This window comes from Lepidochelys olivacea (assembly GCF_965140295.1).
Source record: "Lepidochelys olivacea isolate rLepOli2 genome assembly, chromosome: 7".
Taxonomy (NCBI): Eukaryota; Metazoa; Chordata; order Testudines; family Cheloniidae; genus Lepidochelys; species Lepidochelys olivacea.
In genome coordinates this window covers 52,459,611-52,482,549 of record NC_140417.1, presented here as the reverse complement: position 1 = coordinate 52,482,549, position 22,939 = coordinate 52,459,611, and the positions used below count along the sequence as shown (strand labels likewise).

The 22,939-nt window shown below is 47.5% G+C and overlaps 1 protein-coding gene across 5 annotated transcripts; it reads left to right on the top strand.

Annotated features, from left to right (window-relative positions):
- Positions 1 to 1,377: 1,377 nt before the first annotated feature.
- Positions 1,378 to 21,727, top strand: LOC311524163 (uncharacterized protein). 5 transcript variants are annotated; one of them, XM_084635007.1, is made up of 5 exons: positions 1,378 to 1,517; positions 2,232 to 2,341; positions 3,045 to 3,171; positions 14,081 to 14,197; positions 14,565 to 21,727. In XM_084635007.1, the coding sequence occupies exons 2-5, from the start codon at positions 2,300 to 2,302 to the stop codon at positions 15,677 to 15,679; spliced, it is 1,401 nt and encodes a 466-aa protein (XP_084491133.1). In that variant the 5' UTR covers positions 1,378 to 1,517; positions 2,232 to 2,299; the 3' UTR covers positions 15,680 to 21,727. The 5 variants fall into 5 exon arrangements, with proteins under 5 accessions (XP_084491133.1, XP_084491132.1, XP_084491131.1 ...); XM_084635006.1 differs by having other exon boundaries at positions 1,378 to 1,661; positions 2,253 to 2,341; XM_084635005.1 differs by having other exon boundaries at positions 1,378 to 1,661.
- The last annotated feature ends 1,212 nt before the right edge of the window (positions 21,728 to 22,939 follow it).

The window sequence follows — 22,939 nt, the reverse complement described above, 5'->3', positions numbered from 1 at the left end:
CAGGTGTGCAGTATGACTTCTAGCCATCGTCAACACTTGGGTGTGCGGCAGAAGACAGTGCAGTTTGACTACTGGCCATCATCTTCTGCTAGCTGCAGATTAAAAGACAGTGCGGGACTGAATCGCCATGAGACGAAACAAGGGAAATGACCTGGCTGCGTCACTCACATGTTTGCCCAGGTGCCCGATTAAAAGAGCACCCAGGACTATGTCAACGACGGCTACCAGTTATACTGCACTGTCTACTGCCAAAAGGCAATAAACTGCTGCTGTGTAGCAATGCAGTACCACGTCTGCCAGCACCCAGGAGACATAGGGTGACGGTTACCTGAGCGGGCTCCATGCTTGCTGTGGTATGGCGTCTGCACAGGTAACTCAAGAAAAAAGGCGCAAAATGATTGTCTGCCCTTGCTTTCACAGAGGGAGGGAGGGAACGGGGGCCTGACGATATGTACCCAGAACCTCCCGTGACAATGTTTTAGCCCCATCAGGCACTGGGATTTCTACCCAGAATTCAAATGGGCGGTGGAGACTGCAGGAACTGTGGGATAGCTACCCACCGTGCAACGCTCTGGAAGTCGACGGTTGCCTCAGTACTGTGGACACACTCCGCCGACTACATGCACTTAGAGCATTTGTGTGGGGACACACACAATCAACTGTATAAAACCGCTTTCAACAAAACCGACTTCTATAAATTCGACCTAATTTCGTAGTGTAGACATACCCACAAAACAGTGCAAATACTTGTCATAAAAAATAACAATATAAAGTGAGCACTGTATACTTTGTATTCTGTGCTGTAATTGAAATCAATATATTTGAAAATGTAGAAAACATCCAAAAATATTTAATCATTGTTTAACAGAGCAATTATTTTTTAATCACGTGATTAATTGTGATTAATTTTTTTAATTGCTTGACAGCCCTAGTCTTTAGTTATTATCTGAACAGTGCCCCTGAGTGTGAGAGTTTCCCTGGTGCCTCCCCACGCAGTAAAGTGATACAGTTCCTGTCCCTGAAAGCAGAGACGTTAATTGCAGACCTGCCCCCATGGCGGGTTGACAAAGCAACGGAGTGGGGAGGGCAGTAACAGAGAGTTTCTACAGTTACTCAGCGAGGCATGAAGCAGACCGGGGGATCCTGGGGTGATGGGTCTGTGACGCTCAGCCCAGGGTGATGTAGTGAAAGGAACTGCGAACCACCCTCCCCCTTTATTTCTCCGTCTGCTCCTCTCAGTCTCTCTCCGCTTTCCCTGTATATCCCCTTCCCCCTCTGGCCCGGAGAGCCAGTTACTTCCCGCGAGCTGGACTGGCTCCTGCACGGACGCGCGGAGACGGGGCGTGTTCCAGCCGGAGCAAGCCCCCGACTCAGCAGCTCTGCAGCCCGGGCTGGTGTTGAAGGACACAGGAAGGGGCTGGAGCAACAGAGTAGGCTGCTGCGGAGGGTGCTGCTGGGAGGAAGGAGGCAGCAATCGAGGAGAACAAAGAGCGAAGCTGGCTGCTGCTTGCATTGGGGTTAGAGAGCCGGACTGAGCAGCTGCTACTTCTCCCGAGCTGGGGGAGACCTGCATTGCAATTTCCGAGAGGGGGGCTTTCTCCCCCAGGCTTTCTGCCCCGGGCTCTGCCCACCCCAGCCCAGCCCTGAGCGGGAGACTGCGGGTGAGTGAGCTCGGGGACAGGGGTAACATTGACTCTACTCAAACAGCCCCTCCTGAGAGCAATTGCAAGGAGCGGATCCAGACATGGGCGAGGGAAAACCCCAAGAATGGGGCTGTCCCAGCCAGAGGGAGAGGGGCAGGGGATAAAGGAGAGAGAACCGGGCAGGGGGAGAAATAAGTGGGGAGGGAGCGGCCCAGATCTCTCGCCTGCCCTGACACGTGTATTGCAGCTTCCCTGAGTAGATTCACAGTCCTGTGGGCAAGGTGAGGAGCAGAGAGTGGAACAGCCTGTCTTTGCCTCTCCCGGTTCCCCTGGGCCTATGGCAGGAGAATCCCCCAAAGTGCCTCCTTTGGTTCTGTTCTTTTCTAGCAGTAGGTTCAGAGAAGGTGTCACTGGGAGGGGTTTAAACATATTCAGTTCAGTCCTGGTGGTGGGGCTGTGGCTGTGCTGGGCTGAAGCTTGTTCCCAGTATAGCAGTGTCTGGAGCATCTGTCTGCAGGGAAAGAGCCAGGGGGACTCGTGAGACTTGTGATGTGGAATTAAGCAAAGTCTGTTTGGAAATCTCCCCAGCTGCCCTTTTCGCCCTGACAGGCTGCAGAGGAGCATCCCTGTTTTGTGCCGGCTTGGCTCAGCTTTCCATGGGACAGGGAAGGGGAATGGCTGCAGTGGAGCCAGTTCAGGTAGGGATTATTGGGGAGTTCCTGGAGAGGGGCAGTAAATACACAGAAGGTGGGAGCATCTGGACAGTTTGCTCTCGAGGTGGGAGGGGGTAGGAAATATAGAAGATGGGGGGGGGGAAGGACAGTGTGACAGACCTGCTGGAACTAGTTTAACTCGGGCCTAGATTCCAGGAACAGACCCATGGGGGTTGGGGTAGAAAATCCATGATTTGAAGAACAGGAAACAGCTCCCCTGGACAGGGCTGGGAAAACCTACCAGGCTCCCAGTGCTGGAGCGAGAATCTGCCAGCCAGAGGCCAGCCAGAGGCTGTGATGAGATACTAAGGGGGCACCCACCAGTGCGGCTTAGGGGAGATGACCCATCCCCTCACATGCTGCTGCTGGCAATAGGGAGGGTGTTAGGATTCCTATCCTGGGGCTGAACCTGGACCCTGCCAGGGGCTCCATCTGCTGTGTCAGCTTCTGGCCAACAGGTGTGTGATGAATGTGAAGACCCTGCCCCCTCTGTGTGCTGGGAGGGACAAGGGGCTCTTTCTTTCCCTCCTTTCACTCTGATACCTCCTGGCTTCTCTGAGCAGGGTGGGGGTGGGACTCTGGGGACTGTGCCTCCCAGAGCTTCCATTTTCCTGGCCCTGCTCCCCTGTGACTAGTAGGGCTGTCTCTGGGGCAGCAGGTACTGAGTGGGGGGCTCTTGCTCTTTCAGGGGTCGGTGACATTCGAGGAGGTTGCTGTGTATTTCACCAAGGAGGAGTGGTCTCTGCTGGACCCTGCTCAGAGAGCCCTCTACAGAGACGTCATGCAGGAGAACTATGAGAACGTGACCTCACTGGGTAAGGATTCCTGTCCCCTTGGATATTAGAAGGGGAAATGAAGAGTTAAGGTTCACATCGTCCCCACAATGCAACCTCAACTCCGCCCTGTTTCAGCAACAGCCTGTCATGCCAGTGACACACATGCTAGTGCTCTGCCCTCCCCACTACAGAACACTTTGGGAACAGAGCACATGACAGGGTAGCACAAAGTCTAACATCTTCTCTTTGCTAAGGGAAAACTTGGGTTTATTTCCTTTATAGCAGACAGAAGCTACCTACCCCAGGCCACAGTTAAACATGGAGCCTACTGCACACAAAGCATCTCAGATTAGCAAAACATTACCACGCCTTTTTCCTCCCCATGGGGATTCCTTCTGAGTCATTGCCTTCACTTACTCCTCACTAAGCCCGGAGACCATTAGCATGTTGACAATCCCCATGGTGAGAACACAACTTTGTGTACCTTTGTAGGTTGGGTCAATAACACACAGCACTGAAATGAGGCAGACTTGGTCCCTCAAGGTTCATTTGCACCTCTCTTCACATTACAGTTACAGCTCTGCCAAGCTGCTCCAATTAATTCCTGCATCATTCAGTTAGAGCTAGCACAGGGCACATAGCTGGAATGCATGCAGATTAATGGTGGTATTGCGGTCTGTGGAACACAACGCCAGTCCTTTCTCGTATCTGTTATAAACTCAGAGATTTTATGGACAAAATGGACAATGAGGTCATCTAGTCTGACCTGCAGCATAATACAAGCCATAGAATTACATTCACTTACCAGTTTATTGAGCTGAATACCTTGTGTTTGACTAAATCATCCTCTAGAAAGGCATCATATCATGATTTCAAGAGATGGAGAACCCTTCACGTCCCCTGGTAGTTTGTAAACCTTTGCACCTTTACTCAGCTATTCCCAATGTAGGGATTATTGCCAGCTCCAGGGCTGGGGAGTGGGGGCAGAGTTAAGGATGCATTGCAAGGGTGACGTTTACTTTAACTCTGTTTCCTGGTTTTCAGAGGTTTAGCCACCATCAGGACATGAGGCAGCACTGGGCAATGTTAAATGCTTCATAAAGGAAATTTATGGGCATTTAATGTCTTTGATGTTTTTTAAAATGGACTTTGTTGTCACTATAACTGTGTCTACACCAGAGCTCTTGCTGCCAGAGCTATGTGGGATAGGGATGTGATTTTTCACACCCCTCACTGACATAGATATGCTGGTAAAGCTTTTAAGTGAAGGCCAGGTCAAAGCTTGCCTGTGGATTATAGAGCACTTGAAAATATTGCTCTCAACTGAGAAATGTTGGTATCAGAGCAAAACTTCCACAAGGAACTTCTGCCCAACACACACTGTCTAGAAGCTGTCAGACATAGGACTCAAACACATGGATGTAGCTCAGCATCATTGGGGGAGGGATAGCTCAGTGGTTTGAGCATTGGCCTGCTAAACCCAGGGTTGTGAGTTCAATCCTTGAGGGGGCCATTTAGGGATCTGGGGCAAAAACTGGGGATTGGTCCTGCTTGAGCAGGGGGTTGGACTAGATGACCTCCTGAGGTCCCTTCCAACCCTGATATTCTATGATCAATGGCCACAGCATGTCCCTTGAGCCAGTTGTGTGAGAGCAGATTGCTAGAAACCCTCTGGCTCTGAACAGAGCCTTAGTCTTCCTGCCTGTGTGCATTTCGGTCTCTTTGACTTGTCGGTTTGGCTCATGGTGATCTGAAATTCCAAACGCTACAACTATTAACGCTAACTCAGGAAGTCCTTACAGAGGAGCACTAGCTCTGCTATAATTAAGGTTCAGCATTGCTTTCTGTTTAAAGGCTGACCATTCTCACTGCCCTAAAATCCACACGCTTATTTGGATTGGCTTGAAATGTGCTGCTGTTCGTGGGGGTGCCCAAGGATGGGGTTATTTGATAAAGGGCTCTTGAGATAGACTCCTCCAAAGCAGCTTTTTCCAAAATCAGCTTGCTCTTATAACATTTTCTTGCACACACTTGCGGTTCAGACTAACATGAGGGGGCCCTTCCATACTGTATTGTCAATAAACGCTGGCTTGTTGTGAAGAGCGTCTCTTGCATTGCTGCAGATACCTACTGTTTGCATCACCCACTAAAGAGAGGGGACTCTCTTGAACTCCCTGGAGAGCCATGGTAAGAAAAGGGGGTGCTGCCACCGGGCCCACACTCAGAGAAGTGATGCTGTGGGGCTTGCCCTCCAAAGAACTAAGCTGAGGGTCTAGCACATTAAAGGGGGCAGTCCCAAGAGAGACTGTAGAAAGGCTGCAGCTTCTAATGCCCTGTAAATCCATGGCATCCCTCTCTCTGAATCCCTCCATTGGTTCTCCCATCTCTGTCCCCTCAAACATAAACTGCTTGTCTTCAGTGGCAAGGCCTTTTGCAGCTTGTCTCCATCTGACATATGATTTCTGATTCAGCACTGAGATGCCAGCTCCCACCAGTGATCCTCCAGGGTTGCCAGCCTCCGTCACCTGCTTGTTAAAAGTTCAAACTATCCACTTCTTGCTTTCACTCATGCTGGGAGGAGCTCTCCATACACCTCCAGAAAGCTACCTCACGATCCTCCTTCAGGGTCCAGCTGGTGGCAGGCTGGAGAGAGGAAGGCTTGGGGCAAAGAGCTCTTTTGAGTTGGGAGGTCTGGGGGCAGTGAGGATGCCATGGAGCCATTGCTGTAGGGAATTGGGTGCCATGGAGGGCTGGGAGCAGTGGGAGGAAGTTGGATCAGGAGCTCAAAAAGCTGGGAGGGTTAGGGGTGTGAGTAAAGGGAACGTGGATGCTAGGTGCTCCAGGAAAGGGTGTTCTAGCTGTGGGAGAGAGGGGACACTCTTTTTGGCAGGAGTAAGGACCATTTAGAATGGAGTTTGGGATGGGAAGCGGTTGGGGAGCAGGAGACTTGGGGGAACGGGTATCAAAGAGGGCCATGGGCGATAGGAGGGGAGGAGAGAACACCAGCAGCACATGCTCTTGTCCCTAGGTGTCCGGGACTACAGGTCTTGAATGCTGGTCCATGGGGCTCTTAGCAGCTAGTAAGTTCCGCCTGCCACCCAGGGACCTGCTAGCAGTTGTCAGACTAGAAGCCGAACCCTGACAGAGGACTCCAGCAGACTGGTGGAACGTTGGGGGTCCTGATCCCCTCTTTTATTTAACCGAAGCACAGACACAGGAAATAGTCCCTGCAGCTGGGTTTCCCCAGCTGAGGACTGCTTTCCCAGCGACACCTGCTCCTACTGCCTGACTCTGATGGCTTGGAAACTGACCCTGCTGGCTCTTGACTCCTGGTTTTGCCCTCTGGCCTGTCTCAGCGTCTGACCTCCTGTTATCTGACCTGGTCTGATGCCCAATTCCTGGTCTGACCACTAGCTCAGACTGCCTGCATCCTGGTGATGACACTGTGGGGGGTGGGGGAGAGCTGAGAGCAGTGAAAGGAAGGGGAGTGAGTAGCTGCACCTCTCTCCCCTTCCTGGTCTCTCTGAGTGCCCCCCCACGCTGTCAGGCCTTGCGCCTTTCCTTCTGGAGTGGAATTCTGCTGTTCTCCTGCTCCTAGATCGGGCCCTAGGCTGCAATACCCTGTGTATCAGCCATTTTTTACCCAGCAGGTCAGGCTGAGTGGTGACACCTTTGACAGTCTAGGATCAGTGGTGCACAGTGACAAAACAGCCACCTTAAACACTGCTGTGGTTTGATTTTGCAGGAGGGAAAAAAGTATATGAGAAAAGGATTTTAAAATAACAAATAGGCTTCATGCATGCCTGCCGTCCTAAAGGCTTACCATCCCCTGATGGTCACCTAGGCAGGTCTAACTTCTGCTGACTCCCTAGCGTGGTCCCTGTTTCTGCCTTTTCCCCCCTATCTCCTAATCAGCCGTCCCCTTCTTGGGAACGAGTCCTTTTCTAAACTGCTCCAGTCCTTTTGATCTTCTTGGCTCCAGACCTTGGCCCTGCTCAGCTAACCCAGTTCTGTAAATTGTCTGGAGCCAAGAGGTAGACTATTCCAAGCTAATATTTCAGGCATTGTCACTTACCAATCCTTAAGCGATTAATAAGGGGTGTCTCATCTTGAGCCACTCTTCCTCCCTTCCTGCTTGTTTTCCTTGCAGTGTCCCTATTAAACTAAACCAGCATAGTAATACAATCAATATCCCAATAACCAGGCCAGGGTATTCAGTATTCATCAGTACTAAAGAGCAGCTCCAGCTCTGTCACAGGGGGTGTGGAGAAATAGGACTGAGGCTCTGTCTACCCTGCAGTGTAAGCTCAGGTTCAGACTCTGGCTCGAGCCCAACCCCCATTCCTTCTACACACAGATCTATCTGACTCAGGCCAGTAAGCTCTCAGGACCTGGGCCCTTGGACCTGGCCAGGGCAGTGATTTTGAGCCTGAGTTCCAGAAACTTCATCATTTTGCAGCGTGGAAGCAATTCAAGTCCAGGTCCCCTGACTCATATCCTGAGCATCCAGCAATGCTATCCCACAATCCCATGGGCTAGTGTTCCTTGGCCTTTCTGTCTCAAGACTAGCCAATCAACTCCCAGGAAATGGAAGCACGCCCCTTCAAGTACAACTGCACATCCTATAACCCTGCCATTTTATTCTGACCACTGAACTGCAAACAGCTGTGGCCACCAACAAGAGCCCTTTGCCCAGCATGCTGCTGCATGGCCACAGGACTACAGTCAGATTCTGGTGAATCTCTGGGACAAAGTGAGCAAGACATGGACTTCAGTAAAACCATCAAAAATGACCAATTGTACCAAGAAATAACAAACAACTGGCAGCACTGGGGATTACATGGATTAGTGACCAGTGCAGGGAGCAGATTAAGTGGCTCAAAAGCAACTACTGGAAAGCCAGAGAACTGCATCTCTGGGAACTTCCCAGCCTCCTGTCTCATTTACAATTACTTTGACCAGGTGCTGGGTGCTTGCTGAGCACTGAGACCCAAGAAATTCACGATAGCCTGGTCAGCAAGGATGACAACCTTCTGACGTTCAATTTCATAGAACTCCTGAGGGGAGCCAACAGCCATCAGATCAGGCTAGCAAAGTGATTCTGGTGCTCCGACTGGTCCCTCAGCAGCTAGCTGCAGCATATCCTGGGTCCATACTCAGAGGAGCTGTTTGATGACCCCTTGGAGGCGCATTCTGCTGTGGAACTGACAGCAGAAACTGAAGAGGCCAAAGTAGTCCTGGAGCCTGGTAAGTTTCTGGCTCCACGTCCATTTTTATTAATGTATGAATGAGGGGGATTTCTGGACTATGACCAAATGCAATTTTTATTACAAGCTGCAGGTGTAATGAAGCGGCCTCTGGTGGGACAGAACTGAGAGTTCAGGACAAATTGCTTAGAGCAGGGCAGTTACAGCCCAAAGCTGGAGTTCCTTTACTATTAAGGCAGCCAAACAGAGAGGTCTTTGGTTTTACCCCACTGGCTAACCAGAAGTCATACAAGCAATTCCTTCAGATACTCCAGTCCCCTTGTATCACCACCAGCACCGCTCCTTATGGGGACGAATGGTTATGAAAACCAATACCCCAGTAAAAGAAAAAAGGTTTTCTCTATCCCAAAGGACCACGCCCCAGACCCAGGTCAATCTACAAGTCAGATCTTAGTCACAAATAACGCTGTTGCCAATCCTTTAGAATCTAAAATCTACAGGTTTATTCATAAAAAGAAAGAAATATTGATGAGAGCTAAAATTGGTTAAATGGAATCAATTACATACAGTAATGGCAAAGTTCTTGCTTCAGGCTTGTAGCAGTGATGGAATAAACTGCAGGTTCAAATCAAATCTCTGGAGTACATCCACAGCTTGGATGGGTCATTCAGTCCTTTGTTCAGAGCTTCAGTTTGTAGCAAAGTCCTTCCAGAGGTAAGAAGCAAGATTGAAGACGAAATGGAGATGATGCAGCTGCCTTTTATAGTCCTTTTGCTATGTGGCTTGTGCTTCCTTTGTTCCAAACACAAGCTACCCAGCACATTGCATGGAAAAACCTTAGAGTTCTGTCCATAGGCATGTCCCTGCATGCCTTGCTGAGTCACAAGGGGAATCTGCCCTCTCTTAATGGGTCAGTTGTATAGCTGATGGCCCTTAATGGTCAGTGCTGATGCCAAATTGTCTGGGGTGTCGCCCAGAAGCATAGCACAAGTTTGAAATACAGACGGTATAGAGCCAATACTTATAACTTTAAATACAAAATAGTACTTGCATACAGATAGCATAATCATAACCAGCAAATCATAACTTTCTCATAGACACCTTATTTGACCTTCTTTGTACAAGATTTGGTGCCACTGTACGACCTTGGTTGCAACAATGATCTATACAGTCACAGTTCATGTCAATAACGTCACAGCAGGTATCAGCATATATCTGCTTATGGCAGAATGCATGCCAGTGCCTTGGTGTCTCTGAACCCCCAACACCACGTGGAGTTCAGAATGAGACTGGGAAGAGCAAACAACAGATTAACAAGCATTTAACATTAATTTTTTGCTATATACTCGCACATTCTTACAAAGATGTGCTGGGGTGTTAAAGGTAAGATCCTTATATTGCCTTCCCTTTTAGTACACCACACTGGACAAATTGGCCATGCCACAGCAGAACGAGCCATAGAATCATAGAATATCAGAGTTGGAAGGGACCTCAGGAGGTCGCTAGTGCAACCCCCTGCTCAAAGCAGGACCAATCCCCAACTAAGTCAACCGCATCTGTAAACTGTACTGGGCAAGGGGAAAATGTAGTGTATGGATGACAAATTCACTTTCCAAAATATCAGGGAGTTTGTAGACAGTCCATAAATATGCCAGGGAAAGGGGTGGGCGTGGCTGTGCAGTTCTGTGAGAATTCGTATTACTGTGTGTGTTTGTATGTAGTCCAGAGGTAGATGTACTCAGAGCAGGGTGTATCATAATCCATAGGAAGGCAGTAATCCATGCGGACACTAACCCAGCCTCCTGTTGACTCCCTCATGAATTTTGACCTAATCCCAGGTGCTGAGGATTGCAAGCTTTTCCCATAGGAGGAACTCCAGATAAGTAGTCACATTTCAGGGAAGGGTGTATTTCCCAGGCCTTCCTCTATAGAACACCAGCCAACTCCACTCATAGATGTGTTGCCAAGTCACCATAAGCTTGAAAATCTCTGTGGCAGACACTGCTGGCTTGTCACCGGTACCTTGGAACAGAATGTCCTTTTGCCATTCAGGAACCTCCAGGATTTTGATGTCCTCCAGAATGTGGAATGCCTGAAAGACTAAGAAAGTTTAGGTAGTAAACCACAGCAACCCCCCCCCAACTTCCTTGTGACATACTGGGGTACAATCCAGACCAATGGGGGTCTGAGTTACCCCTGCCCTGTAACCTGGGGTGCCTTGCAGTGCCTTGCCACTGTAGCCTCCAACCTGGACTGCTCACAAACAGCCACCAGCATGCAGGTCACTCATGTGTTTGTGGAACTGCAGCCTGCCAGTCATACCCGAGCTCTCACCAGCCATGATTGTACTGCAGGGTGACTCCATCACACTCCCAGTCCCGGATTTCCCCCCAGAAATGTATGTCCTGTACAGCTCAGCCCTCTCCAGGGAAGTCCAATTATATTATATTATATCCATTATTCCTTCAAAGGAATAAATACACAACAGTTTATTACCTTAAATAGAGTTATCCAGACACTAACTTAAACACACTGGATTAAATAAAACAATAACACAAGTTTATTAACTACAAAGAGAGAACTTTTAAGTGAGCATAAGTAATGAGGCTAAAAAGTCAGAAATGGTTACAAGAAAAATAAAGATAGGCACTAGAAAGTGTTTTAACTTATCAAACTATATTAGATTGGAGCAAAGTTTCTCACCGCATGCTTCCAGCAGTGTTACTGACCAACTCTTCAGGTCAGGATCCCTCCCCCAGATTCCAACATCTGTTTTCTTTGTCTTCTCAGGTGCAGAGAACTAGAACGTCTGAGAATATACTGAATCTGAGTTTTACAAAGTATCGGGTTTTTGGCCTTGACATTCCACAGGCTCTTTTTTCTGGAGGTGCACTGAACCTTTTCTGAGACAATAATGAACCATTTGATGTCTCTTCTCATGCCTGTCCACCTTTGCAGCTGAACCCCAGTCCAGTAGAAGCCTGGGATAGAATCATAGGCTCAGAAGATTAGGGTTGGAAAAGACCTCAGGAGGTCATCTAGTCCAATCCCTTGCTCAAAGGAGGACCAACCCCAACTAAATCATCCCAGCCAGGGCTTTGTCAAGCCAGGCCTTAAAAACCTCTAAGAATAGAGATTCCCCCACCTCCGTAGGTAACCAATTCCAGTGCTTCACACCCTCCTAGTGAAATCGTTTTTCCTAATATTCAGCCTAAACCTCCCCCACTGCAACTTGAGACCACTGCTCCTTCTTCTGACATCTGCCACCACTGAGAACAGTCGAGCTCCATCCTCTTTGGAACCCCCCTTCAGGTATTCAGACTGCTATCAAATCCCACCTCACTCTGCTCTTCTGCAGACTAAACAAGCCCAGTTCTCTCAGCCTCTTCTCATAAGTCATGTGCCCCAGTCCCCTAATCATTTTCCTCTGCTGGACTCTCTTCAATTTGTCCACATCCCTTCTGAAGTGGGGGGCCCAAAACTGGACACAAGACTCCAGATGTGGCCTCTCCAATGCCAAATAGAGGGGAATAATCACGTTCCTTGATCTGCTGCAATGCTCCTACTAATGCAGCCCAATCTGCTGTTAGCCTTCTTGGCAACAAGGGCTCCATGTCAAAGTGTCCCGGAGCAGTCACGGAGAAACCATGTCTGTGATGAGCTTATGATGGACATCCTGGACAGGGCCAACAAGGAGGAACAGTACCAAAGGGGAAAGGATTTGTGGCAAGCAGAAAGGCAAAAAGCAGGCTGCTGAACATGAGAAGAAGTGCAGCATGCAAGGAGAGACTTGCACTGCAGTCTCTGGAGTGGGAACGTCCCTTGAAGGAGGAAGATAGACGTGTTAGAGAGGCTGCTTGAGGTCATGGCTGGGAGAGTTCAGGCTCCTGCTCCACCTGCACCGTGTCCTGAATCCCCTCCATGGTACCATGTCCGCAGACCAGGAACTCATGGGACTGCACCAGGGTTGGGTGGCCAATGGTCACCCTGATGCATGTGACCTGATGCTGGAGGGTTGGGGCTAGTTGCTCACAAAGCTCCAGCAAAGTAGCTTTCTTCATGCAAAAGTGCTGAACCCACTGCTGGTCCTTGCGGGTCCGCATGATGATGTGATCCCACCAGTCTGTGCATGTGGCCCTGTTCCAGAAGCACCTGTCTGCATAGGGAGCACCAGTGGCTATCACCAAGAGTGGTGAGCAGTGTCAGCTAGTTCCAGGCTGCCATGTCTGTGTCATCGTCATCCTGTGACAGGTGCCTTCAGTAGATCAGAAAATGCCAGTGAAATGTTCACCAGTGTCTCATGCATACTCTGCCTACTTCCTGACACAGGAGTGAAAGCACATGCAGGACAAGTTCTTCAGATGGTGATTTGTCCATGCTGCTGGCTCCAGTTGTCAAGAGCATGCAGACTCAGGAGATGGCTCAGCTGGGTGTCCTGGTGACCTGCAAAAACTTCTGTAAAGTGCCACAGGGTGGACTGTTAAGTCCCCTCAGTGCGCCACGAACAAAGGGCTAGAGTGGCGACAGCTGTGGAGATCACCGGGAAATCTGGGTTAGGCTGGTTTGACTTGGGTCTGTGTAATGCAATGTGGATACGTGAGTGCAGTGTGAGTACATGAAATCCATGTCCAGACATTCTAAACCTAGGGTCAATATAAAGTGTGGGCTTTCAAACCCAGGTTTACAAACAATGAGGCTGCAGACGTGAGTCCACAGATCTGGGCTTACATTGCAGTATGTTCATATGCTAAGAGACGTGGGGAGGGCAGGGTCAGTAGGAGGTAGGGGAGGGGAGGTTTTGCGGATCTTGATCTGCAGAGAGTCCCAGCCCATTAACACATCATCCCCGCCGAGGCCCTGTTGATTTGGAACCTGCACTGCACTCTGATTATAGTCCACTTTCACTTTTTCCAATATTATTTTCACTTTGCTTCTCTCTCCACCGCTCGGTGCCTACACCAACGCCCACCCTTCCCTACCCCCTGCAACCCCAGCCACCTTTCGTTAGTACTTATGTCCCTCCTAGCCACAAGATAACCAGTCCCCTGGCACAAATGGGCACTTTCTTGGTGATGTCACAGGTTGGCAGTGAAACTTCTGGGAAATCAGAGAATCTTACTCCCCTCCTCCCCATCTGCATCAGCCACAGTCTCACTTCCTTGCGGGGTTCTTGGATCATTTAGTCACTCCTTCCCGAGGTCACGTGGTCTTATGCTTATTATTCACAATCTCCTTTTCCAGTGGAATGAGCATCCTGAGATGTAGCATCTAATTCCCCAGCCTTCTTCACATGAGCCTTTTCATATACCCTGAGCTGCTGCATTTGGTGGCATTCCCCACTCCATCCTATTCCATATTACACTGAACCCCGCCAGTCCATTCTTACTGGTCCCAGCTTCCCTATGACCTTTCGTTGTCTTTGGGCCTCTCTCTGTTAGCAAGAAGCAGTTCCAGGGTGACTTCCCCTCTTACTAGACTCTTCGCATTCTGGAACATGGAGTTATCGTCTCTGCATTTTAGGAGTCCCCTTGTCCATGAGTGTCTGGCTTTGTGTGTTCCCAGCAGATTTGGAGCTAGCTAAATGCCTCATAAACAGAGTCACCTGCACCTTTGAGAATCGGTGGAACTCACCCTGACATCTTAACTGCTTTAAAATGGGCAGGTGTTAAAATAACAGAACTTTTTTTGCAACAGAGGTTCCATGACTTAAGCTGATCTCCCTGGTTTTCTTTCCCCCCAAGCAGGGTTTCCAGTTTCCAAACCTGATGTGATCTCCCAGCTGGAACGAAGGGATGAGCCATGGGTCTCAGATCTCCACGGCTCTGAAGAAAGAGAGATCCCAAGAGGTGCCTGCACAGGTGAGGAATCATGAAACCAACTCAAAAAGTATCAGCACCTAAAAGAAACCATTGGGATTCTGTACAAAGACCTTGTGACCTCTCCAACTTCAGGATTGTCCCCATCAGGTGCTGTGTCCTTAGGGCAGATATCACTCATGGCTCCCTTGCTATCCTGACTGACTCCTGGCAGAAGCTCCCTCCCTAACCTCCCTTCCCTTGTTTGGATGAGATGCAGAGGTAGATTTGATCCCCTCCTTTCTCCCTTATGAGGCAGAGTTTGGGGAAATACAAGTCCTGATTTTTTTCCTGTCTCCTCAGCACTTACTTTGTTTTGTGCTCCCCTTTTCCATCCCTGTTTCTGAGGTTTCTCTCTCTGTCCCGGCAGGTGAGGGGATGGTGAATGAGAATGAGGAACTGAATCCTCAGCCAGAAGAGGCTGAGCAAGTGGAACTTCATGGGGCATTAGTGCAAAGATCCCAGTTGATTGTGTCCAGGAGCCATGAGCAGGGAAAAGCCTGTAAGAGTCAGCACAGACCAGAGAGGCAGCAGGGAACCCAGCCAGGGAGAGAAATGGGTAACTCCATTAATTATCGGGGAGTTTACAAAGACTGCAAGGAAACCAGAGCCCAGAAGAGAATCTCCCTGGGAGACAGAAACAACACATGCACTGAGTGTGGGAAAAGTTTCAGTAGCCACTCACACCTTACAAAACATGAGAGAATCCACACAGGAGCCAGGCCCTATGAATGCTGTGAGTGTGGGAAAAGCTTCACTCTGAGCTCTCACCTTATTATACATCAGCGAATCCACACAGGAGACAGGCCCTATAAATGCTGTGAGTGTGGAAGAAGCTTCACTGACAGCTCAACCCTTATAAGACATGAGAGGGTCCACACAGGAGAGAGACCCTATGAATGCTGTGAGTGCGGGAAAAGCTTCACTCAGAGCTCAGCCCTTGTCACACATCAGAGAATCCACACAGGGGAGAGACCCTATGAATGCCATAAGTGTGGGAAAAGCTTCAGTCGGAGCTCAACTCTTATTACACATCAGAGTATCCACACAGGCGAGAGACCCTATGAATGCTTTGCGTGTGGGAAAAGCTTCAGTCAAAGCTCATCACTTAGTACACATCAGAGAATCCACACGGGAGAAAGACCTTATGAATGCTGTGAGTGCAGGAAAAGCTTCAGTTACCGCTCAGACCTCGTTATGCATCAGAGAATCCACACAGGAGAGAGACCCTATAAATGCTGTGAGTGCAGGAAAACCTTCTCTCGACGCTCACACCTTATTACACACCAGAGAATCCACACAGGAGAGCGACCCTATGAATGCTGTGAATGCGGGAAAAACTTCCGTCAGCTCTCAGCCCTTATTAGACATCAGAGAATTCACACAGGTGAGAGACCCTATGAATGCTGTGAGTGCGGGAAAAACTTCTGTCAAAGCTCAGCCCTTACTGCACATCAGAGAATCCATACAGGCAAGAGACCCTAGAGATGTTCTTAGTGTTGGAAAAACTTCCATTAGAGCTCAGCCTTTATTTATCATCAGAGAATCCACAAAGAAGACAAACACCATTAAAACCTTGTCCAGGGCTGACCAAAAAATATTTTCTTTAATACTTTTACTAATTACCACATAGTGAACTTTAAGGCTGCTTGAACCATTTGTGTCACCATGGTCCACCAAGCAAGCGATTTGCTTTTGCTTTTTAAAGCTCACCATTCTTTGGGGGTGAATCTCTTTGATCTTTCTATCAACTCATTTGAATTATGAATCATGGGAGTGTATGTGTCCCTCCTACCAGGAATCCCCATCAGCCCCAGATTGGGTAGCAAAGGTTGAATTTTAATGAATCCATACATGGGGGGGGGGGGATCATACCCTATGACTGCAGAATTGCTAATATAGAACCTATTTTTAAGAAAGAGAAAAAAGTGATCCAGGAAACTAGAGGCCTGTTAATTTGGCCTCAAATACATGCAAGGTCTTGGAATGAATTTTGAAAGAGAAAGGAGTAAAGCACAAAGAGATAAATGGTAATTGGGATAAAATATATCATGGTTTCATAAGATGGTAGATCATGCCAGATCTATCTGATAGCTGTTTTTTTAGACAAAGGAAATACAATAGATCTAATCTACCTGGATTTTGATAAGGCATTTGATACAGTTCCATATGGGGAATTATTAGTTAAATTGGAGAAGATGCAGATTAACACAAGAATTGAGAGGTAGGTAAGGAACTGGTTAAAGGAGAGACTACAGTGGGTCATACTGAAAGGTGACCTGTCAGGGTGGAGGGAGGTTACTAGTGGCGTTCCTCAGGGATCAGTTTTGGGACCAATCTTATCAATATTTCTTTTACTGACCTTGGTGCACAAGGTGGGAGTGTGCTAATAAAATTTGTGGATGACGCAAAGCTGGGAGGTATTGCCAATACTGAGGACCCAAATATAATACACGAAGGTCTGGACGACTTTGAAAACTGAAGAAAGAGAAATGGGAAGAAATTTAATAGTGCAAAGTGCAAGGCAGGCACTTGGGGACTAAACAACAAGAATTTTTGCCATAAACTGGGGACTTATCAGTTGGGAGCAACAGAGGAAGAGAAAGACCTGGGTGTATTGGTTGATCACAGGATGACTATAAGTGGACAATGTGATGTGGCCATAGAAAAAGGCTAATGCAATCCTAGGATGCATCAGGTGAGATATTTTCAGTGTAGACAGAGAAGTGTTAGTACTATTACACAAGGCACTGTTGAATCCTCATCTGGAATACTGTGTGCAATTCTGGTCTCCCATGTTTAAGAAAGATGAGTCCAAACTTGAACAGGTACAGAGAAGGGCTACTAGGATGATCCGAGAAATGGAAAACCTATCTTATGAGAGAAGACTCAAGGAGCTTGGATTGTTTAGCCTAACCAAATGAAGGCTGAGGGAGATATGATTGCTCTCTATAAATACATCAGAGGCATAAATACTGGGGAGGGAGAGGAGTTACTTAAGTGCCAATGTTGAAACAAGAACAAAAGGATATAAACTGGCCATCAACAGGTTTAGGCTTGAGATGAGACGAAGGTTTCTAACAATCAGAGGAGTGAAGTTCTGGAACAGCCTTACAAGGGGAGCAGTGGGGGAATAAAACCTAACTGGCTTCAAGATTGAGCTTGATAAGTTTATTGAGGAACTGCCTACAATGCCAGGTGCCCATCTGCAACTGCTAGTAGCAAATATCCCCAATGACCAGAGATGGGACACTAGATGGAGAGGGCTCTGAGTTGACCACAGAAAATTCTTCCCTGAGTGGCTGGTGGGTCTTGTCAACATGCTCGGGGTCCAACTGATTGCCATATTTGCGGTTGGAAAGGAATTTTTCCCCAGGTTAGATTTGCCTTCCTTTGCAGCAGGGTCACTTGCAGGTTTAAATTAGAATAACTGGTGGATTCTCTATAAGTTAAAGTCTTTAAATCATGATTTGAGGACTTCAGTAACTCAGCCAAAGGTTAGGGGTCTATTACAGGAGTGGGTGAGCGAGGTTCTGTGGCCTGCAATGTGCACGAGGTCAAACTAGATGATTAATAGTCCTTGCTAGCCTTCAAGTCTATGAGCTACAGTGCGGGATAATCTACCTGTTATTCTCATGTAAAACACAGCTATTCTTGCAGTAACGGCATAACCATGGCCACTATACACAGGCCATCTAGCACATTTCCTCATGACCTGAACTAAGCTCCATCCCTTCTCCTAGTCTAAACAATCCTGGAGCATCACATTTATACTGTTCCCCAACTGCAGTGTGTCACCAAGTTGTCCACCCCCACCCCATGTCTCATTCTCAGTTGTTTTCACGTTGCCCTGGAGTGGGCTGAACAGTTATTTTTGTACCATTTTTCTCATTTAAAATGTATTTAAATATAATAAAGAACAGGATCGGGGCAGCCTCTGTGACGCTACAAGGAGATGGGAGGAGTTGGAGGGATTCCCTTCTCCCCCATGTCCTCAGCATTGTTACCTTCTGTCTGAGCCATGTAGAGTTTTATCTTCTTCATATTCTATCCCTCCACCTTGCAAAGTGTCATGTGGTGCTGTGTTCTTAGCTCTCTGTGCTTCGGAATCATGGTTTGATTCCTTTGATCTTAAATTAGACTCATTCGGGCAGGAGATGAAAGTGTCACAGACTGGAAGGGGAATGCAAATTGATCCGAAACACAGTGGGGTCATTCTGAGTTTAAATCGCCATTTCTATCTATTGACAAAACCACTTCTGTGCTTTTTCCATTCCATTGGGATGGTTTGCAGATGGGAAGGTTGCCTGTTTTCCCATTATGATGATGTTAAAACTTTTGTAAATAACAAGACAATAATAGAGGAAGCTCTGAGTGAAGCAGTTTTGAATGGCTCAGAGGAGAACACAATCGGAGAACCTGTTGTCCTGATTCTGCGTCATATGCAACCTGCTCTGGAATGTCACTTAATATGAAATGGAAAGTGTGTTATTCCTCTCTGTGTTGTGGGTTTTTCTTTCTTTTCTGAAGGCCATTTTGTCACATGACTGGATATTAGTTTTATTTGATAGACTGTAGCTCAGATTTATTGGGCACTTTGAGACAAATGACTATTTACTAAAATAGTAATGTCTCATGTTGTTTTTGCTTTTTCCCCATCACTTCATGTTGACATGGAGGACGTTCAAATTTAGTTCATTCAACTGGAGAGAATACTCCAAGCTCTTGGACATGCTACCAATGAAGTCTATATTCTGAAATGGTGAACAGCAGCACATCCCAATTTGTACAACTAACTGAAGTAACAGCATATGATCACACTGTTGTTAAATTTTTTCGGTCAATGTGGTCTCAGATGACCAAAGGAGAGAATTCCACCTAAGTGACTTGGAACTAGGCAAAATGGCCTTGTATCTGGGGCCCTAAGAACATCATAATGGCCACATTGGGTCAGTCCAATAGTCCATCTAGCCTAGCAATCTAGCCCAGTATCCTGTCTTCTGAGAGTGGTCAATGCCTGGTGCTTCACAGGGAATGACCAGAACAGGGCAATCATCAAGAGATCTAGTCCCAGCATCTGGCAGTCAGAGGTCTAGGGATAACCAGAGCATGGAGTAGCATCTCTGACCATCTTGGCTAATAGCAGCAGTAGCTGCAGTCCAGGCCCTACAGGCATTTACACCTCACTATATCACTTAGATAATCCTATGATTTGGGAAATACTGTGACTATCTATGCAGCTATGGAGGAAACTGAAATGGAATTTACTGAACTCATGTTTTGTAGATGCTGCAAATGTGTATAAAATGAAATCAGTGCTGAATGTGGGACAGCAGCAGACTATCTATTTCTGAAGATATCCCACCTCTGGGGGCTTACAGGGATTCAGATCCAGGCCTGTTTCTAATCCCTCATTTAGATCAATGCCACCACATTAAAGAAACAAATTTGGCATGTTTGGGGAATGTTTCTCACTATGATGATTGAAAACATATGTGGTTTAGTAAAGAATTTTACTTCAGTGAAGTGTAAATTTATCCTGACCAAGGCCAAAGCTTTGGCAACAACTACAGTATTAGTACTGGGAATGCAGCGGTTGGTTCTCACCCAAGATAAGGACACTATGGTGATGTACGGCCCAGATAAAACTGTTTTTGGAACCCCGTTCCCTAGTTCAATGGCATTTATTGTGGTCCCAAAAGATGCCATGGTTACACTGAAAACTATTGTCCTTTATCATTTGGATCCAAAGTGTCATGAGGAAAAGAGAGAAGCAATCGGTGCCCTCTGAGGACATTCCTCCCCATGAATCCCAATCTGGCTCCCTTGTGGAACAAGCAGGACAATCGTGCTGTAGAAGTAATGGCTCCATGTTCGAATGTTGAGTCCTGATTCTATGCTTTTGTCTCAGTTTTGCAGTGGACTTACAGCACTAGTTTTGCATCACTTCTCCTCCACTTCCTGCTACTTTGAAAGATTAAAAAGTCTGAAACCTTTGGCCCACAACCTGCCAGGGTAAGCCCCATGGCGGGCCAGGCCTATTCGGTTACCTGCCGTGTCCACAGGTTCAGCTGATCACAGCTCCCACTGGCCGCAGCATCCCTCAGCCCACGCTGCTTCCCGCAGCCCCCATTGGTCTGGAGCGGCAAACCGCGGCCAGTGGGAGCTGCGATCGGCCGAACCTGCAGACGCGGCAAGTAAACAAACTGGCCCGGCCCACCGGGGCTTACCCTGACAGGCCGTGTGCCAAAGGTTGCCGATCCCTGGTCTAAAAATAGACTAGGGTGACTTTTTCTCATGATGCAAACCTTCCCACTGAGCGTGAGACCCCCTTCCACCAACACATGTGGCTGAACAGTCAGAGACCAATAAACTCACAGTAGTGGAAGGCACCTATGTTGTTTTACACCAGGGCTCATTTGGTGGAAATAAGGATTAAAAGAAAGACAACATATATGATAAGATTTTGTGATTTTTGAAAATGTTATTGTTACCAGTGAAAAACAGGAAGTTAATTATTGGTTAAAGACTAAGAGACTAATTACCCAAATTATATTGGTAAACTGAAAGTTATATTTTCTTTTTGATAGTGACTATTAGTTGTGGGTAAGAGCTGAGATTACTCAATTCTGAGAGCTGTTCCTGGGCCCTGGTCTGAAATCATAGCCAAATCTATGTGAACATATAAAGCTCCCATATTTTCAGTATTTACAAGTCCAACATTTTATTGTGAAAGCTGGATACAAGATGCTTCTGTCTAGACCTTTTAACCATGTTTGAGGAGTTGACCAAAGAGCAAGTTGGAACAAAAGGTTAATTTCTAAAATGGAGACAATTTTGATGGAAGAAGAGGGATTTGGACAAAAATTGATCTGGCTGAGTGGTTCTCTCTGTAGGAAAGGCCAGGGACTGTACATCTTCAGTTTATGTAGTTCATAAATATATTTTTTGTAAATGACTGTGTAGCTGGCATTTAGATCTAAACACTAGTTAAGATACATCATATTTCTGTTATAGGTAGGTGCTCTCTTGGAGGAATTGTGGGGAAAGGGTTAAAAAGAATTGTAGTTGTGTCAAAACATGAGATGGTTTTGGGAGGAAATTATTAAATCCATTCATTTTATAACAAAATGCAGATCCCCTGATCTGCTTACTTAATGCTCCAGTAAAGGATCCCCGTTTTAAACAAGACAGCAGATTATTTCATGTTTTTTATTGCTAGCAGCTAGGTTCCATATTGAGCAGGATTAGAAAAAATTTGATTCCCTCCGCCTGTGGAATTGGGCGTATAAAAATATGGATTATTATTGTCATGGAAAATGTTCACATCAACTAAAGCAGTGCCAAAAACCAATAGGTATGTAGAAATCTGGTCACCAATTCTATCGGCCTCAGAGCAGGACAACTCCCCCCACCAGAAGCCAGACTCTTTAGCCATGTTCTTGGAATATTAGCCTGACCTTGAATATGTGTCATACAATGTAGAATGTTAACATTTTGTTGTAACTTTGCCAGAATAAAAAGTTTTTAAAAAATGAATAAAATAGCTATCGAGTCATGTCATTTTCAATATACAACATGGGCCAGACTCTGAGTGGTGACTGGCCAGTTGACCTCAGAGACTAGTCAACTCCCTCTAACTTAACCCTTTGGTTTTCACAAGGGAGCAGCTGATCTTGGCTCCAGGTGCATACGGGGGTGGGGGGGAGAGGTGCTCAGAGCATTGTAAGGGAAAATGAGCTCCCTGCACCTAGGCTTTCAGGAGTAGGGACTGGTGGGGCAGTGTGGCTGAGTAAGGAGGGGGTGGTGCCTCTGAATAGAGGTGGTGGGGGGCTTGGACTGCAGTCACTGGTGTGGCCAAGCCCAGCTAGGCCCCCATCTGGCATGCCCTGGGGGTTGCACCTGGTGAGGCCCAGCTGACCCTGTGGGGCTGGTTCAAAGGCTTGTAAATGGAGATGAAGAGCTTGTGCATTTCAGCCACTGTGCTGTTGACAGAGCAAACTTGGGGTATGTAGTGGAAGCAGTACTGGTGTAGGAACTGTGACCAGTATGGGACTCTTACTGGAACCAGTACTGGGGTATGTACTGGGACCAGTATGAGGGGGTCTTAATGGAACCAGTACTAGGGTATGTGCTGAAACCAATATGCAGATGTGTCTGTGACCTGTACTAGATTTTGCACTTGTGATTATATCTGCAGTCACTAGCCTTGGCCTGCCTTTGTTCCTAGAGGCTCCACATTTGAGAAAAGCACCAGAGGTAAGTGTCATGGTGCTGAGCTTGAACCTGCAGCAAGAGGAGCTGAACCCATGGTCATTAAATACAAACCTACCAAATTCAATTTAAACAACAAAAAAGGCTACAAGAGAAAAGCAGCATGTCCTTGGGCCAGGGAAGGAGGCACCAACCCCTGTAGCTGAAGACGCTGTTGCAGATGTCAGCTGCCACCATTTTGCAATGGAACAAAGGACAGATCCCCTGCTAGCGCACATAAGAGGGTGTGTCCTAGAACAGGGGTGAGGTCTCATCCTATTTCTTCCTGAGGCTCCCCTAACATAGTAGAAACACTCCAGGGCCTGGCAAGGCGGGGGGGCAGGCCTCAGCACACCTGGCTTCAACCCTGCCTAGGGTGGGGCTCCCTGCAGTTCTGCTCCCAGTTTCAGCCACATGGCCCTTCTGAAACCAGCTCATCCCTCCTCCCAGGGGGGGCTGCAGACCTCTGGTTGAAAACTGCTGTCCTAGAGG

Excerpts from the sequence above, each read along its gene's own strand:
- LOC311524163 (XM_084635007.1), top strand. The coding sequence starts at position 2,300 with ATGGGACAGGGAAGGGGAATGGCTGCAGTGGAGCCAGTTCAG. Across the intron at positions 2,342-3,044 it reads CTGCAGTGGAGCCAGTTCAG|GGGTCGGTGACATTCGAGGA; the intron begins GTAGGGATTATT and ends TTGCTCTTTCAG. Across the intron at positions 3,172-14,080 it reads TGAGAACGTGACCTCACTGG|CAGGGTTTCCAGTTTCCAAA; the intron begins GTAAGGATTCCT and ends TTTCCCCCCAAG.